At 39.4% G+C, this 19,073-nt stretch overlaps 1 protein-coding gene across 11 annotated transcripts in view; it reads right to left on the bottom strand.

Moving 5' to 3' along the window:
- Positions 1-19,073, bottom strand: part of LOC121943725 (protein furry homolog) — a 72,608-nt gene that overhangs the window by 8,736 nt on the left and 44,799 nt on the right. For 6 of the 11 annotated variants that reach the window (XR_006105864.1, XM_042487325.1, XM_042487318.1 and 3 more), the window contains exons 28-53: positions 17,417-17,527; positions 16,737-16,891; positions 15,514-15,616; positions 15,249-15,420; positions 14,617-14,873; positions 13,260-13,406; positions 13,001-13,169; positions 12,670-12,760; positions 12,501-12,583; positions 11,660-11,810; positions 11,246-11,349; positions 10,300-10,485; positions 8,833-9,034; positions 8,192-8,313; positions 7,890-8,077; positions 7,255-7,349; positions 6,586-7,166; positions 6,289-6,386; positions 6,035-6,205; positions 5,255-5,395; positions 4,546-4,725; positions 3,612-3,776; positions 2,905-2,979; positions 2,613-2,783; positions 2,366-2,374; positions 503-703 (exon numbers count right to left, since the gene is read on the bottom strand). Coding sequence is in view for 10 of the 11 variants with exons in the window: in XM_042487325.1 (XP_042343259.1) it covers positions 503-703; positions 2,366-2,374; positions 2,613-2,783; positions 2,905-2,979; positions 3,612-3,776; positions 4,546-4,725; positions 5,255-5,395; positions 6,035-6,205; positions 6,289-6,386; positions 6,586-7,166; positions 7,255-7,349; positions 7,890-8,077; positions 8,192-8,313; positions 8,833-9,034; positions 10,300-10,485; positions 11,246-11,349; positions 11,660-11,810; positions 12,501-12,583; positions 12,670-12,760; positions 13,001-13,169; positions 13,260-13,406; positions 14,617-14,873; positions 15,249-15,420; positions 15,514-15,616; positions 16,737-16,891; positions 17,417-17,527 (4,128 nt within the window). In the remaining variant the exon portion in view is untranslated. The remainder of the gene's footprint in view (positions 1-502; positions 704-2,365; positions 2,375-2,612; positions 2,784-2,904; positions 2,980-3,611; positions 3,777-4,545; positions 4,726-5,254; positions 5,396-6,034; positions 6,206-6,288; positions 6,387-6,585; positions 7,167-7,254; positions 7,350-7,889; positions 8,078-8,191; positions 8,314-8,832; positions 9,035-10,299; positions 10,486-11,245; positions 11,350-11,659; positions 11,811-12,500; positions 12,584-12,669; positions 12,761-13,000; positions 13,170-13,259; positions 13,407-14,616; positions 14,874-15,248; positions 15,421-15,513; positions 15,617-16,736; positions 16,892-17,416; positions 17,528-19,073) is intronic. The other 5 variants (XM_042487319.1, XM_042487323.1, XM_042487327.1 and 2 more) reach the window with 3 other exon arrangements.

The raw sequence follows: 19,073 nt of genomic DNA, 5'->3' as shown, positions 1-19,073 counted from the left end.
ATAGCTTGTGCGCAAAGATTACAATAACCTGAGGGTGGCACAAGAGGAAAGCATATGGGGGAGGGGTCCATGATGGGAATAATTTATCCTCTGAATGCCCCTCTAAAAGTAATTTCATGTGCAAACTGGATTTTAAATATGTTTTGTAAGGATTACAGTTGAAATCAGTATGATAGTGATAAAGAGTTTCTGCAGGTTTCAGCAAGTTACATTTCATACTTTAAAATATGTTTTTAGTACCACATACGATGCAAATGAATGTAAAGTTTTACAGACCTACCTAACAAAACATGATTGAACAGCTCTTACCCAGCAAATTGTTTCCCGAACAGAAACTTTAGATGTAAAAATGCATTCTCAGCTTCTTTTTTCAATACTTATTAGGACAGTTTTAAGACCTGCAAATACCCTGTGACGTGTAATTTTTCTGATGATTCAACAGCTAGGTTTTTTCCTTCATTATGACATTAATTTATTGGCATACAAACAAAGGTGAACTTACGAGCTGTGAGTGGGAGAGTATCTGGCTGGCAATGAGGGAATCTTCCTCAGATGACTCGTCAGAATCTTCATGGGTGATCTTGCTGAGGCTCGGCATGCTGCTGGACAGCTGACTTTCCTCCAAGGGCTGCAGGTCACTCCGGTCCAGACTGTCCATGGAGCGTCGACGCACACCCCAGTTAAAGTTGTCCATAGTCTCTCCCTGCAGAGGAGAATGGCTTTGAGTTACCACGAAGTAAAGCGCAACCTCTTCTCTACACAAACACATGCACACACACACACGAACCACATATATACACAACCATGCAGTGCAGGTTCAGGGAGGGGACAGTTTCTGAGGGAGTTTTTACCCTCATAGCTAAGAGTAGAAGGAATACTGGAGTGTTATGAGCCCATCACAGTGTATCCTTACATATTGACCCCTCAAAATAGCAAGGGTGATGGTGAAACTGGCAGAAACACCTGATATTGTCAGACTGTAAATATTTACGGGTTTAAACCCTCTGAGTCTGGTAGTTTCTAAACACAGAATGACTTTTCAACTGGACGCGACTCTGGAGATGTCAGTCAACTTCCACATTCCAACAAAGCTCCGCTTCAGCAGATCAAACAAGGGTGACTTATTAGCTTAATGCCTAACACAGATAGAAAGCAAGGGCTTTGTCCCATCAGCCTGTTTTAAAAATAAACTTTACTACATGTATATGTATAAAAAAAAAAAGTTTGTATCTGGTCAGAAAACTTCCCTCACACCTTACCATTTCAGTTGGTGTTATGCCAACCTCTAAAACTGTCTGTGTTGCACTTTTGTTGACCATAGCACTTGTTTTAGTTTTCAGTCTGTGTGAAATTTTAGTGGAATGGTTAGAATAGCTGACACTATGTTCTAAGATACAAGGTCTGCAGTTTTTGATACACAAAGATAGTTACATATACACACACAAATATACTAGTATGTTATTTCTAAAGCTTCAGTTTTCTAAAAATGCCAAGACGGTATTGTGGTTTGACTTCTAGGATGATCTTCACAATTTAACATGAGTGATGTTAAATGTAAACAATTAAAGAAACAATGTTTTTGCTATAAACAATACGAAGAATGTGTACCATCAGCATTTGGGCCTTGGGGTAATTTGACAAACTTGACTTGAACAGGTTGGAGAGTTTGATGTTCTTCTCCTCAAGGTGAACAAAAATGTCCAATGAATGAACTTACAAATTGTACACAGGTCAAATTGTGTAATTAAATTGTGTATAACTGACCGTTTAGATTGCAAAAATAATGATTTTATTGTTATGCGTGTGTGAACAGCTGAAACTGAACAGAGTTTCTTCTAATGAGTCTCTACATGGAGATAGCATCCCATCTATTACTACCATTCTATGTACCATTAAGACACACAGCTGAGTTCACACTCAGAATCCTTTGAATGTAGCCAGATTTCTGACGTTTTTAAAGGGGAAAGAACAATTCTAAATTGGATAGCTGTGTGTAATATCAAAACTAGAATACTTCTTTTGTCTTAATAACCAGAAAAAAATATTAAATAGTGTTAAAATCAACCAATCAACCATCAATCATAAAGCAACTGAAGGTACATGTGTACTTCAGCTACAAAATCAGTGATCCTGGTCAAAGATACCTTATGTTGACATGAATTTCACTGGTGACTGTCAGACTGTGACAATGAATTGTCCGATGAAATGTCTACGAAAAAAATGCTAAATATACTGCTTTATAATACACGGCATGCACACACTTTTGCTACTCTGCCATCAGTGTGGAGACTCACTAAATTATCTGCACAAGCAAACACTCTTTTTTAAGAACACAGCAAGGAAAATGTGACCTGACTAAACTTACCTGGAGCTCCTAGATAGCACAGACAGAAAAAAACAGAAAAAAGAAACCCCATTACACAAAGCAGGCCGAGCTGACCCAATAAAGTACAAGAGTGCTCCTTACAGGAAGCTCTCCTCAAGATAATGTCAGTTTTTCTTAGTGTTGTTGTTTTACTTGATGTTTTTCATCAAATATTAGAGGAAGTGAGAGGGAAGATAAATTATTTTCTTTGCTACTGTTTGAAAATGTCTGATGTCCTCAGACTCACCTCTCCATCTTCAAGTTCCACATCAAGGAAGTCAAAGTCTCTGAAGACTCTGAACTGCTGCTCTGACGTGGTGTCGTCCATGTTATCTGGGTCCCGGGTCCCATCGTCGGAGGACACCAGGCTCGGCTGGTGCTCCATGAGGTCCAACTCGCCACAACTGGAGAAAATAACCTACACAGAAAAATAAAATGGACAAAAAATAAGAAGGGCTTATGGGCTGTTTCTGAATGCATGATAACAAAACCTGTCTGTGTTGAAATTCATAGCAAAGCAAAAATAAAGTGTATCTTACTGAAGGATTTTTTGTCAGCCCCACTTCTTGTCCACACAAAGACAACACATTCACTAGTTTTTCCCGTGTTCGTTTCTGCAGACGCAAAGAGAAAAAGGAAACACTATGAACAAAAGTTACAGATCACAATTTAATGCCATACTGTTAAGTATTTCCAGGATTTTACAAAATGTTACTGTAACATTTCAAAATAAATTACTGTAAAAATGTGACGTAATACAGATATGAAAATACTGAGATTATTTCCAGGATTTTACAGGATGTAACTTTAATATTTCACAATAAATTACTATAAAATGATGAAGTGATATAGACACACTGTAAAATGTTTGACTTACAATAAATGACTGGCTTCTAGTTGCATTGCATTCACAGCAAATTATTGTATCATTTTACAGTAAAATATAACAGTGACATCATGTAAAATCCTGGTAATAATCAACAGAGTGTAAAGATTCAGTGATTATTTGCAGGATTTTGCTGGATGTAGCTGTAATATTTCACAATAAATTACTGTAAAAATGATACAGTAACTTATTGTGAAAGAAATGCACCAAGTAGCCAGTGATTTACTGTAAATGTGCAGACAGCATTTTACAGTGCAGGTGTTAATGGGGTAATAATGTGTTGATTAGTCACTATCAAACACAATTTCACCCCTCATATCATAAACATAATTCTAAAAAAGAATGGGATGAAACATTTACCTGTGAAGACTGAGGCCTCTTCCAGCTGACCGGCACCAGAACGTTGTTGGAAGTGGATCCAGAGGAGGTAGAGGAGGTGCTGCGGGTCACTGCTGTTGCTCTGCTCTTCACATCTTGTCCTGGAGAGCGCTGCAGGTCATCATAACGGCGACCAATCACCGGCGTCTAACAGCATGGACAAAAACAAATGGACATGTGCAGGCAGAAAGCTCCATGAGTCAGGGGAAGTTTGAAGAGGAGAAAGTCCCTCTCTGCTCAGTCAATGTGTGACTCAGGCACCGCAGCAGCTCCTGTTTCTTCTGGACTTTGACAGTTTTCAAGATGAGCAATGTTCCAACATAAACTGGCACTGATTTTTTAAAATCAATTTGAACGTTTTTTATTCCACTATGCATTCCGAATGTGTCAAGCATTTTGGAAAAAGAATCCCACTCTTACTCTGCTTTATCCCTCAGTCTAAAAATACCTGGATATTATAAGAAATATCAGTGGTTTGTCCTGTGTGTCTCAAGTTTAAATACACACGCTGTTGGCTATCCACTAAAACTCACTGATTCACATACAAAGGACGGCAGCAAAGAGCTGACATCATTTCCTGCCATTCATGAGCTACACAAATAGCTCCCTGTTTGGTTCCCACACATTCACCACTCTGTCTGTATCTTTGACATCACTTTCCAGCTCTGCACTGCTTGGCTAATTGTGTTTACCTTTCAAGCTTTCAAGCTAATCTCAAGGGGCTTGGTCAAAAAGAAATATCAGCATTAAGGAAGGGGAAGAAATGTTTCCTTTCCAAAAAGCTTAACAAGATTCCACATGACCTCAACAACAAGCACCACACCCTGGAAAATACAGGAAAAAATACACCAGCATTAAGCTCTCCTCGAGCTACTCGGACTTTTAAACCAAGAACACATTAAAAAGAGTCTCTAACCTCAGATATGTCAAAGTGGAAATCCAGCGTTTTCCCAGGCAGGGCCTTGGAGGAGCGGTCCCAGACACGGCTGATGTCCTCGTAGCAGAGGTCACTGTGTGGAGATGACGGCTGCACCAAACTGGCCGATCGAGAAACCACCAGCTTCAGGATATTCAACGCTTCCCCCCAATGGACAGTCTATAGTCCACACAGACACACACACACACACAGATTCATCCGTACGTACAGACAAAAACCAACACAACCACATGTTTAGAGAGGAACAACCACAAACGTCTTTCTGCGTGTTTAACATGGTTCTATTTTTAGAGACAAGTGTTCCTGCAGTTGGCTTACAGGAGGAAGCTAAGGGAACATGGACTCAGTATGAGAATAAGCAGAGGCCTGGCCTGCGGCAGAAGGGTAGACTGTTTATAGTTTGGGTGTGTCTACAAATTTACTGCGCTGACACAAGACAGCTTTTTTCTCTTTTTTCTCCCATGAACGCTTAGAAAAGGAACAGAGTCTAACTGAAAGGTTTCCATTGATCACATTTGATGTAGGTGATCTGAATCTGAGCACATATATCTCAAAAAGTAAAAGTTAACACAGAAATATCCTGAAAATATCAAAAACCATTTGCTAAAAATCAATGTTAGGCATACAGTCATAGTGTATTTAAACTAGTTATCTGCAGGACACACATTCAGCTGTGATTTGAACTCACCTGGACAAATTTCTCAATCGTCTTAAGCACCTCCATGTTAAAGGGTTTGGCTTGAATCCCACTCAGGTCCATGTGACTCAGGAGGCTGTAGATGATTTGTAAAAGGGTCTGCTGCATACTGGGCAGACCCTTCTCCAACAGCTATTAAAAAAGAATGAAGTGAGTAATTTATTGAGTAACTTTGGAGAGGACGTAATATTAATAATTACTGAGCAACTCTTTGGCCTTGTTCAGACTGCCAGCCCAAATCTTTTTTGGCATATTCAGACTGTATCTAGAATTAGAAAGTCTGAACAGCACATCTGATCCAAACCACATTTGGAGGTGGTTTGAAATGCAATTTGGATTACATTTTTATAGAAGTGTCTCTTTCTGGATACTTAAATTGGATTTCAAAGTGTCTTCAAACACAACACACAACAATAACATCAAATCCAGAGTGACATAAGAGTTGAGCAGCTCCATGCTGCTACTAACACAGCACTAAAGACGACATCGTGAGGAGCAACAGTCTGTGAAGAGACGCAAAAAAAAAAAATGAAAAAGTTGAAGGATGAAATGATGGTTCTCAATTCTCATGCTTTTGCATTGGAAAGCTGATCACCAGTTTAGCTACGTAGTCTAGACGCACAAATTCGATCAGCTCACTTGCAAACAACAGTGTGGACAGTCTGTCTTCATGATCTGACTTGAGAAAGAAATCATATTTGTCTGCAGTCTGATTGTAGCCTTTAACTACTGCTCAGCAAACATATGATCAGCTGACACAGCTTCACACACCTCTGCCATGTAAGTGACCAGGTTGAGGGTGATATCTGAGAAAGCTTCGTGAAGATATCGACACACCACGTTGACCCAAGAGAAGCAGTCTCGTGTGTAGGCGTGCGTTTTGTACAGAGTCATGACATGAGCCAGGTTGGCGAGCTTGGCGTTCTTCTCCTCAAGGCAGACCTACACACAGAAAGGGCATTATCTTAAAATGTGGTATGATCTCTTTGAGAGAAAATGAGGAAAGAAACAGAACAGAGCCGAACCTGGGCTATCTTCTCAGCAACATCTTGACAGAACGGTGTGGGACCATCAAAGTTCTGCACCAGATGTGGCAGCAGGCAGAGAACATTCAAGGGAAAACCTGATGGATGAAACACACAGATTAATTCAGTATTTCACATAAAAATAGAAATCATCACTTTTATTTGTGCTTTATCATGGGATTTTCTGACATTGAACAACACTGGCAAACAGTAACAGCTTACAGACACCTACAATTGAATAATATCAACATTCATTTATCTGTCTTCAAAAAAACCTTATCAATCCTAACAGTGTACCTATGGCTTGTGACGTGTCCACCACAGGCACCCGTGAGACAGGCGTGAGTTGGCAGAAGAGCTGCAGCGTAAGGTCGGTGGTGGACACGGAGGTGAAGCCCTTCAGCAGCAGCTGCTGGAGCCCGTTGAAGCTGCTCCACTGGAGCTGACTCTGCAGTTTCTCCAGCTTCTCCCTGTTCTCCTGTTTGTCGAGCGACATGTGGCCCAGCAGCTTATTCAACAGTCTCAGAGACATCTGATACTCAAACTCAAAGTCAGACTCCATCAGTGACACGGCCACCCAGAAGATGGTGGCCAGCAGGTTGCTGGGGTGGTTGATGTTGGTTGGGTCGTTGATGTTGTCTTTAGATGAGGACGAGCTGCGAGTCTTTGCCAACAGAGCCTGCGGTTCACAGGCTTGGATGCGGTCCAGCGTGGCGCTGCGGGGTGGATCAGACCATCTATCTGCCTCACCAAACTTTTTAGGGACAGAGGAGCTCCTCTGATGTCGACTCCTCTCTTCTCTTCTAAGATTGAGCTGCCCGGTGCTCTTTCTATTGGACAGCAGCTTGAGACTGGTGAGGAAATCTGGAGACGAGGCCCTGGAATTAAACAAACAATATAATAAAGTTACAATAAAAAACAAAAATCCGTTCTTTCAACATAAATATATGTAGATGAGAAACAAACCTCGTCATGATAGCCATGAGATCATTGTTCTTAAGACATTCAGCCAAGTTATCCACCACAGACTCCAGTGTAAGTAAAACCTCCATCACATAGCCCTGCAAGAGAGAAAAAGCCCAAACGTAAGAGAGCATTTTGTGACAAAACCAGATCTGACGAAGCTAGAAAGAGGTTATGTTTTCAGTGCTGCTTGTTTGTCCCTTTGCAAGATTTCTAATTTAAAAAAAGTAACAGACGGATTTGGAAAATATTTGATGGACAGCTAGTTCAAGTATCTGCTGGTTAGACTTTTTATGATGATCCAGGATTTCTGCCATTAGATGATTATTGGTTTTAATGTGCTCCAAAATGGGTCAAACATCTGGGGCATCCAACTGATTTGCTAAACAGCAATGAGTTCATATGCTACTTCCCTGAAAACAAACAGTAATGAAACAGTAAATGAATATAAACTATTACTGAGACAGTTTTTATCTTTTTGCTATTCTAATTTTTTGCTTTACCAACTAATAATCTGTATTGCTGATGGCATTCAACAGTGATCAAGATGCAAAGAAAAATTCTTACATTGATTATCTCTGAAAACGTGTAATTCTCTCATATCCACATGCACATGCTCACATGCACAGAGCACTAACCTGCACTTCTTCTCCATGCTCACCAACGACTTCCACCAGCCTTGACAACAGGTCAGAGACCGCATGAGCAGAGAGGGGCTGGCGGAGGGCTCGAAACACCTGGAAGGAGCGGCCAGCATAGTGACGCGATGAACTGCACAAGGCCGTCTGCAGCGCCACGTCACTGAGCTGCTGCTCCAGGTGGAAATCTAACAAGGACAGACGGACGAATGTGCGGATGAAATCGAGATTTACTGAATTGAAGACATTGTTCTGTAGTTTAATTAATCAAAATTACTGTTAAGAAAACACTGAAGGGTTACCTGATTTGGACTCTTTGAACACAGATATCACGTGTCGCAGAAAGTTGGTCAGCTGCCCCGTGCTTTTTGAAATTTGGTTCTTTGATGAAATGTCTTCATGGCACCACAGTGGCCCATATGCTCTGTAAAACAACAATTTAATGGTCACTAACAATACACAGTTTGTTGTTTATGTGGAGTTTTGCTATTGCAGAAAGTGTGACAATTAGCTGATTAATCTGAATAACCTGTTCATTTACTGTGCTTCTGTTCAGCCTATTGTTCATACTTAAACTGGCTTAAAAAGCTTTTCTATTCAAATTAAATCCTAAAAACATTTCAGGAGTTTTGTGTTGTAATTGGAATTTCCAATGTGTACAATTACTCTCAATTAATACCATCTGCATGATCCACAGTGTCTCCTTTTGTAAGAATCTATTGCACTGTGCATATAGCACCACTAGGTGGTAATCTACATCAAGAAATATGAGAAAGCATATCAGCCTGTCAGAGAGATTTTTCTGCTGTATAACATGCAATTTTTGTGTAAAATACTCCCAGCTTTCCTTTGCCACCTCTAAGTAAAACTCCATTCTTGGAGTTCAACTGCTGAACTTGTTGGAAACAGTTTTAAATGCAGGAACAACAAATCAAATCAGTACCTTGTGGTTAAAAACTCAATGAGCTTGTTCGTCTTCTCATCCATTTTACTGGAAGCCACCAGCTCCTCTACCTCCTGTGAGATCTCCGGCAGGTTGCTGCTGCTGCCTCCCAGACTCAAACTGGACGATGTTGAAGAGGAACTCAGACCAGAGTCTGGCACAGGAGATGCCTGACACTCCCGCAGGAAGTCAAAACCTCCTCCTGAGCACAACAGAGGGACAGGTGTGTGAACAGGTTGCAGTGGTTCATTTGGAAGTTTGATTTAATTTCCCTGAATGCAACTTGCAGGGTTAGTGTGAGAAGAGGACACATAAGGAGCGGCATGACATCTGTTTAAACATGACTGGAATTTAAATCCAATTAGCCCTGTCTACTGACAACGTTTTATGCATGTAGTGGATCTGTCAAGTTAAACTATGAAGTTGCTGCACATCTGCTATCTTGGTGAATTTACAAACTGATACTTTCTGCTAGATATTGCAGGATGTAAGACACATGGAAGCTAGGGATGTGACAAAGACTGACAAGGATTTTTTTTGTGTGGAATTGCATGAACTCTTTGTAACCTGAGCAAATTGGCTTGACTTCTCCAAAAACATGGGAGGAAGGAAATGAGCAACTACAGGAGAAATTACCCAAATATTAGTAAGAAATCAGTAAAAAAAATAAAAAATTGTAAATAGCACAAGAGACTTACCTGAAAATTAGCAAAAAAACCCAAAACAAAACAAAGGAAATGACTTGAAAAAAGTTCTGAATAATAATAACAATTCTGTAACATCGTTCTCAACATATAATATTGATAATTAGAATACTGATAATATAGTTTACTGGATTTTTTTCCCTAGCTCATTTTTATTTTTTCCTGCAATTTGCGAGACACTTATTGCCAAATTCCCTATTCCCTTTTGTCCCATGTTTTCAAAAGAGCACAAACTCACCACAAGTTAAGCAATGCTGATCCAGGTTTTTAAAGGGTTAAAAAAAATAAAAAGAAAAAAATAAATTACTATTTTTAGCATCAAAGTTGTATTCGAATGGTCAAAAGGACAAAGGACAGACTGGACATTTAAAAACGTCTAGACGTTTGCAAAACAAATTAACATCCGGGGTGGGAGGGGGCAGACCAGCCTCACCAAGCCCGAGCAGATGGCCCCAATTTGGGCAAGAGGACAAAAATAACATAATGGAATGCTTTAATCAAGACCTTTGATGTCCTCTGAGCTCAGTATTGCTTCTGGCATCGTGTCCAAATATTTCTCCCCTGATAAGAAACTTATCTATCCCCTTAAAGGAATGTTAGCCTCTCCCTCCAGTTGTTGAAGTTTCTGTTAGCCAGAGAGAAGAGCGATGTGTCAAATGCCCGGCAGCTCTGTCAGCTGGTCTACTCCAGCCTTTTTGTTTAAATTAATTTCTAATTAAAAACCTCAAACTGATGAATTTTTCTACAGGCCTGTATTTTTTACCTGAGGGCAAACACTCCGGCTTAAAACTCTGTTTGCAGGTGAGGGTCTTGGTGCCGTTGATCTCACGTGTCTGCAGTAAGACGGAGGCGATGGCCTGGAAGTTGTTGTTACAGGACAATGTGATGAGCAAGTGGAGGAGGAGACGTTTGCTGTGCTCAAACACCTCTGGACGGTAGTGATCCATACCTGGAGAAATAAAACAGACCAGTCAGGCTGTTTCTGTACACTGCAAACTCTAAGACAAGGTATTGTTTGTTATAGCGAGGACAAGAGTTTCTTTTGGAGTTTGCTCCTCTTGGTTTCACAACTTTGATCTCAGAGTGTGTTGAAAAAAAAATAAACTGTCAGGTTTCAACTGTTGGAAATGGAATAATCTCTCCTAGAGCTGCAACAACTAGTTAACTAATTGATAAGTTGATCATAAGAAAATCTATCACCAACTATTTTAATAATCAAATAACTTTTTCAGTCACTTTTCGAGCAAAAAAACATATGCTGTTCCAGCTTCTTAAATTTGAGACTTTGCAGCTTTTCGTCATTTATGAGATTTAATGGAGACTTCCTGGATTTTGGACTGGTGGTTAGACAGAGTAAGCAATATAAGGAAGTCACTTTGGGTGGTGAAAAATTGTTATGAGGATCTTTCCATGTTTTTTTGACATTTTACAGACTAAATTATTAATTGATTAATGGTATTAATGGTTTGCAGCCCTATTTTCTCCCAGAAAAGAAGCTTTAGTGAATTCTCTCTTTGTACTTAAACAACAATGATAATGTATCCTATTGGAGTTAAAACACTGAACAAATTATTATTTTAAAATCTGCACTCAACCATAGTTTTTAAACTTAAACTCTGAGATTTATTATGTATTACATCAAAAATATGTAAATATTGTGTAATTACATAGATGAATCATACGGAAAATTGATAATAATGTGAACTCACCCAGAAACAAGGCATGTAGCAATAAAGGCAAGTGCATGGCCCAGTCCTCTCTCACACTGTGGTCCACCACCATCTCTGTCATGAAGATGACTGCAATATTACACCTACAACAAACAAAAACATATAAACTCTTAAACCTCTCTGTCAAATGAAACACAAACAAATCTAGCCTACAAAAACATGACACTGAAGTGCACAGCATCACGATGAAAAAGCTGAGTGGTGATGCTTTTATCTGCAGGCGTTTAGAGGTAAACTGTGACAGGTTATTGGAGGTCAAAGATCAGGCTGATGATAGAGTCAACACCCCAATCTATCCTTTGGAGCTATCAGCAGCAGGTTTGTCTTGACATTTTAAACTACACTCTGAGTCAAATCAGTACATTTTTGCATTAATATATGCATCAGTCTGACCTGTGCAGTGGTCCCCTGGGAGTGATGGTCTCGGGCAGAAAGTCCACCAGCGGAGCCCAGCAGCCTCCATTCAGAGGCATGGGCAGAGGATGGGGCTGATTGGTCTCAATGACAACCATAAGCCAATCAGCATAGGGGGGCAGAGGTTCACCTAAACGGACAAAGAAAATTATGCTGCTGAACTTTATCTTCAAGTAAAGTCTAAAAGTTAGCTTTCACTCCCTCTGTAACAGCTGCTTCTCTCATCCACTGATCTAATCTGATCAGCTCTGATCAGATCGACAGATCAGTTATTCCCCTGTGACTGCAATTCTCAAACTGTGGCCAAGGAAAAAAATAACTAATGTGTCGAGCTCCATTTGCACTGCCTTCACTGACCTGCCAAAATGTCCGAATTTAGAGAGGGGACACATGCACACACAAGATTTCAAAACAGCAACAAACAAACAAACAAACAAACAAACAAACAAACAAACAGGAGGTAGAGGTCAGAATAAAGTCAAAGACTGGAATATTTTGTTCATGTAACTATAGTCAGTGACTATGGTTCTTTCTCAAATTAATCTAGAGGACTTGTTCAGACCAAGCAAGTATAACAAAGCTGTTTTTAGGTCACTGGCAGCAGCAGTTCAGAGGCCCTGGGCTTGACTACTTTTATTTCAGTGCCAGTTCTCACAGAAGCCTTTTAAGAACCCCAAGCCACTCTGCGCTGCTCATGCATTATCAATGACACCATGCCGGCCGCCATCTTACCCTCAAAAACCAGCCTGTGTATTCCACACTCACCAGACCATGACACCCACATTTTTTCAAAGGCTGTCTGGTACAGAAATGAACTCACTCTTATCTTCATCATAAGATCCTCCTGAGCTGTTGCTGTAGCGTGATTCCAGGCGGTTGTGGGCTCTTATAATGTGGCTAAGCCTGACATCAGAAAAAAAATGAATCATGATGGGCCTTGACAGGAATATAATTAATCTAATGATAAGCTTTAAGATGCTGCTTTTTACCTATCCTCGTTCTCCTTTACAGTCTTGGTATCATCAGTGTCAGGAAAGCTCTCCTGGCCTGCAACAACTGTGTTGCTGCTCGATGTGGTGCCTAGGGGAAAAAAAACCCAAAACTTGTATTTTACACTATGTGCAAGGGAAGTCAGCCGAGCATGATCTTTAACACCAACCAGCTTCACATCGCCACTGGGATTTGTTCAAAGCAAACACATTTTCTATGGTTGGCCACTAAGTGGTTCCACTGGAGCTGTTGGGATTTCCTGGATGGTTCATTTTTCCCCATTTAAGAAAAATACAACTGGTGCTCATTCTGTTTTTTTAAAAGATGTACCTGAAGCTGCTGTGGAGGCCTTGCTCGTGGCAGTGAATCGATAGAAAGGAGGACTGTCACAGTGCTGCACCACAGGGTTCACTGGATCTGTTTGTTGTAACTCAAATATCAGCTCCTCCATGGTTTGCATGGTGTTGTTCCGGCACAGATAGATCACCACCTTCTTGATCTGAACAAACATATCGCAGAATATCCGTGAGAAAGTGGAAAGACAGTAGCTAGATGATATTTTCCAGTTGGCCAGAATGATATAGCTTACATATGGCAGGAGGGTGGTGTCGCTGCTGACACCACATAAGCTGATGAGAAACTGCAGTGTGGTTCTCAGATTGTTGCTCCACTTCTCATTGCTGACCAGAGCGTTCCAGGCGTTTTCCATCTCTGGTCCAGGTAGGTCATCGCCATACTGACCAGAGGGGTTAAAAAAGAGCAAACCGTCATGTTAGCAGGGTTCCCTCACATTTTAATGCATAACATTTTCAAACTTTTTCATGACCTTTCAAGGACCCATAATAATTTTTGCTCTCTATTCTCACTTGCCCAGCGTTTTCAAACATATCACATTCAAACTCTATTCAAACATAATTTCAGCTAGATGCCATACATAAAGGGAAAGATGAGAAAAAAAGAAAAGAAAAAGAAACGTGTGTTGTGGTTACAAAACACCACACATCAACGCATATCAGAGCTGTTACACTGACAGCTATAGAAATAAGTTTTGCCGTTGTGCTAGATTTCATGTAAGGCTGTCCAAAAAGATTACTGTAACAATTTCATTATACACAACAAATTTATCTAACTTTTCCAAAACTTTCAATAATTTTTTACCTGGGTCATATTCATGGACAAAATTTGAAAAAATGTCCATGACTTTTCAAGGACCCAGGTTCTTTTCCCCCAAACATATAAGATTCAGTCTCTATTCCAACATAATTTAAGCATGCCACATGATGCAGTCAAGGGCCGTCCTAAATTTGAAAACCCAACAATAATTTATTTGTGTCTGTGATAAATTTAATTTGGCGATTTTTAAAGAATATATGCCTTTGAATTTTTTTTGAGTTTTCTATAAAAATACCACTAAAAAATTTGAAAGATAGAAAAATAGCCAAAAATTTCAAAAAAGAAAAAAAAAAATACCAAAAATGTTTAAAACATATCTTTCAAACCTGTTTTGTTAAAAAAAAAAAGAAAAATAGGGGGAAAAATATTTATTTCTATAGAAATATAAAAATTGGTGGTAAAATAAAAACAAAATACAGCCATTTAAAATTCTATGCCCCTCTCCTCAAGCCAAAAGTGCTTAAAAAAGTATCTGACATGCCTCATTGGCAGACATGATAGAAGAGACAGCATACAATTAAGAAAATTAAGAAACTTTTGTGATGAACTAGTAAACAAAAACTGTAACAGTTACGTTACGTTGTAAATGAACTTTTATGTTACGTAAATGTCAAAAACTATTATACTAATTCTGTGAATTCTCAAGGCCTTGAAAATGTGATTGTGACACTCCATTACTTTTCCTGGTTTCCATGACTGTGGGAACCCTGTGTTAGCTGCACTGACTGATTAGCAGTGCTCCATTTTATTGTATTTCCATAACACAACTTTACCTTGGAGGTCATGAACATGAGGTTATTGAGCACCATAGATGTGGCCTGTAAGGAGCCCCAGCCACTGCCCTTCAGCTGGTGCAAAGAACCCGTGCTGGTCGTCCGGATTGAAGCGTCATAATCTGAGGTGCATGGAGTGAAGACGGGGAGCAGCAGGCCGCTATCCATCAGCTCGATGTTACCGAGCCAGGGCAGGAGGTAGGTAAGCATGATCTGCCTCCCATTGGGGTGAGTGGTGGGGAACCTCTGGCTAACCTCTGGAACAAGCAGAAGAAAAGCAATACTAGCATCAGAATAATCTCACTGCAGTGTTCACATTCTACATGGAAATCAAACACATACTCAGTTTCACCATAATTGCCAGTTTGATCCTGATCCGCATATGAATTCAACTTAAATCTGAGAGTCCCTAAATCAAAGCTCTCAGTGTTTCTGTGGTTAATGGGAGTATCCATATGTACAGTAAGTGTGTGGGTGGCGGAGGAGGAAGATTCCTCTGGAAGACGAGCGAGCAGCATTTAGTGGGACACCATAAGAAGATGATAAGCCTGTGAGTGTATTACAGCGGGCTGAAATACCATGGTTAACTATAGTGTAGCCACACACACAGTGCATATGACATACTCAGATACCTGAGAAGAGAGGAAGTGTGAGTTCAGGGTACATCCTGGCCAGCTGGCTGGACAGCTGAGGCAGGGAGACACTGTATAGAGGTGGCAGTGGACCATGGGTGCCATACAGGATGCTATTTGGCTTCTGCTCTGCAATCTTCTTAGAGTACACAAACAACTTGGCTTCAAGAATCTGTTAAAAAAAGAGAAACGTGTCATTTATCCATTTAACCACAAAAAGCTGCACACAAGCACAAAAAAGGAAAACTGTGCTAATATCTCTCACCTGCATTAGCTGCATTGAAATCTCATAGATTTCTCTGTTGGTGTCTGATGCTTTGAAGAGGACCAGATTTAGCAGGATTACTATGTCACTTGGATAGTTTCTGCTGTTTAGTAAAGAGAGAGAAAAAAATGTGTCAATATTGAGAAATCAATATTAAAAGGATATTAGGCAGATTTTCAAAAAGCTTTGTATCATAACAATGTCGGTAGTATGTGTAAATTATTGATTTCTTGCTGTTTCTTGAACTAAAAATTGTACTTTCACATGGAAAACACAAATAGTTTAGAAGTGGATCAAGAGACAGAGATGTTCCTCTCTTTCTCTCAATCTCAGATCAAACTGTAAAACTAGGCAGCACTGATCAAATACAAACCAAGGTTCTGCAAATGTATTGCCAATTTCTTGCATAAAATGTGTCCAGAAACACATTTTAAGTGCACCGGATGTAATACAAGAATCTGTGAACAGAAAGTAATGATTCCTGTCTTGAGCACCTTACAGTTTCTGTTATTGTAAATACAGACATTAATCTGGACAACAAAGCAGTGCTGATCAAATATGAACCAAGATTATGTTACTGTGTTGCCGTTTACGAAACGTTTATTCGAGATTGTTTGTAACTTGCCAGCTGCCATATCGTTTCCTGCCAAACTTGAATTACATCAACCACCAGCAGTAACATTTATTGGTCAGGTGCAGAGTAGTGCATTCTGGTTATTGTGGGTTTTATACAGTGTGAACAAGAGTGAATGCCACATCCCCTTCCCTCTGTTTTCTCTGGTTATGTAGCACCAATTTCAAAATCTTTTGCATATTTCTGCTGAATATTCAGCCCAGTTTTATGAAAAGACAATCATTCCAGCTGTGAAATACCTCTTTAAATGTTCCATGTAATGTTTGGTTCATGTTTTTGAGATAAAGCGAGATGGAAAGGCTGACTTCAGACAAACAATGAGCCCTTTAAGAGTATTAGCTGAGGTGACACTTTGAAGCCTAAGCTAGTCTGCAAGATGTTTCCCCACTTGGACAAGAAATCTGGATGATCTAGACAATACAGTATTGAAACTTAGTAGAGAAATTGCAGATTGAATACAACTCAAAAATCAAACACAAAATGGCACAAGACCAAAAAATGAAGAGCATATTGTCCTTGGAGAAAACCATGCACAGGCAGCTGACCTTAACACGTTGAACAGATGACAGAAAACTGTAAGACTTTATACCTGCTGCCACAGACTGTAGCAATGGCTTTGAAGCAGCCTGAGGCGAGCTGGTACGAGCCCGTGTAGCAGCGATCCACAGCCCAGTTGAAGAGGTTGACCTGGTCGGCATTGAGCTCCAGGAGCAGGATGACGACTTCACAGCCAAGCTGGTGGACCTGAGCCAGGAGGACACAACACATACTCTCATGACTGTGTTTTTTTTAAAGATCTTTTCTATTCTTTCTTTATCATTACAGAAAATATCTTAGCTGTGTGTATTTTTCAAAGATTCAGGGATTATGTGTAACATTATTTCTGTAGCTTTACTTCTTACATGCATACAAAAAAAAGATGAATTACATTTCCTTGGCTACCAGCCCCAATTCTCCTACTCCTCAAGGCATGTTACGATAACACAAGGGTTTTAAGTCAAATTTAATGAGGCAGAATGTGTAAAATAAACTCACAGGTGCTTTATCTTGTATCATAGTAAACTGAAAAAAGACAATATCAGACAAATTTATTTTGAACAACGAAACTCCTTCACTATTTGCCAGCCCTACTGTAAGATAATGGTGAGCACTTGGCAAGCTCCAGTGTTGGGCTTTTATATAAAGCTGGCTTCAGTGAGCTATCAGAGGGGCTTTCTGGGTCAGCTCTTTGTTTAAATGCACCGCCATGGTAAAGAATTGGCCACATACCCGCTGATCCTGGCAGGCAAGTATATTATCCAGCCACTTATAGAGGTATCCGTCTGGAGAGAGGCCAACATTATCAAACACGGGCCCGCAGCACAGCACTGCAGACATGGCCTGTAGAACAAACAGTCAACAGTTATGCTATGTATGGTGGCAGGAAGTATGTGTTGAGTTCCCAGAAGTCTTATTGTGTGACATCAAACTGCAGAGCTCATGTTTACCAAACAACAGTCTGTTGTTTCTTCAGACCTAAAGATAGCAGTGGGAGGAGAGATGTTAACATCTAATGTTGTTCTTCTGGGTGGAGAAGAGTCTGTACCAAACAACAGAATTATATCTAAATAAATATCTTGACTGGCAGAGATATGATAGGAAGATTTTTTTCTGATGCAGCGCCACCGAATCACTCATAGAGCTCGTTTCACAAAAGTGATTTGCTCGCATTACAAAAGGTGGCAGTCTTGTTTTTTCTTTCTGTTTGTTTGTTTGTTTGCATTTTTTCATGAGATTATCTTTACTTACATTAGCTTTAACTGTCAAGCTCAAATTAATGTCACAAAGTCACATTTATTGTGACTTTTTTACATTAATTTGAACAAAATGTCAAGAAGTACATTCAATTTAACATAATTACATTGCTTTAATTGAATACCCTTACATTTCTAATTTTGTACAGTTAATCAGTCAAAGATTATCTAAAGGACTCTAAAGGACTTTTGAGCAACTTAATGTGTCTTTCTAGTTTAAAAATAAATAATTATTAATTATCTTATCCCGAGTCTTACAAATGACCATAGATTTGTCCCTTTTACAAATCAATAAATATCTTCGGTATCCCAAAGATACCACCACTTTAAAAAAATATATTTTCCATACAGGTATATGGCAGCGTCTTGTTGTTACATTTCTGTGTGAGATTATCTTTATTTACATTAGCTATAAGTATCACAAAGTCATAAAAAAGCAAAGTTTCATAAAATACATTTCATCTAACATAATCAATTTGCTTTAATTGAGTACTACTAATTGTCTCGTCTAGTACTACTAATTTAGTACAGAAACAGGTAACAAGTCAAGGATCATCTAAAGGACTTTTGAATTTAATGTGTCTTGCTATATTAATAATTGTTATCCCATGAGTCTTAAAAATGTCCATATTTTTTATTTCCCTCATTGTCCCTTACGTATCCCACTTCTTTTTTAAAAGAATACTTTTCTTAGATATTTTGCTTAAACACACAGCAGTGTCTTGTTTCACAAAACATTGTTGGTCAACAAATTAGGTTAGAGCATTAGATACACAAAACATATTTTACTGTTTCACTCCACATTAGATCACAGACATATATAGATTTATTCTGCACTTGTTCTCAAATGTATGCTTTTTAATTGGATAAAGTTGTAGTAGTAGTAGAAGTATTTTTAAGAATAGTAGTAGTATTTTATTCAGTGTGATAAACACAGACTGATCTGCTACCATTTTTTTTTCCCCACTGAGCATCAGGGGGTAATATGAAAATATGTAAGGCCCCATGTCCATCAAAACATTTTTTCCCAGCTAAAAAAAACACATGGAGCTTCTCAGGAAACCCCCAGCTGGGAGCACTTCAGAGCGATTTGGAGACACAGCTTTGTCAGCTGAGACTCTTTGGTTGTATCT

This window comes from Plectropomus leopardus, chromosome 5, assembly GCF_008729295.1.
Source record: "Plectropomus leopardus isolate mb chromosome 5, YSFRI_Pleo_2.0, whole genome shotgun sequence".
Taxonomy (NCBI): Eukaryota; Metazoa; Chordata; class Actinopteri; order Perciformes; family Serranidae; genus Plectropomus; species Plectropomus leopardus.
The sequence above is the reverse complement of the archived record's forward strand: the minus strand, read 5'-3'. Positions and strand labels throughout refer to the sequence as shown.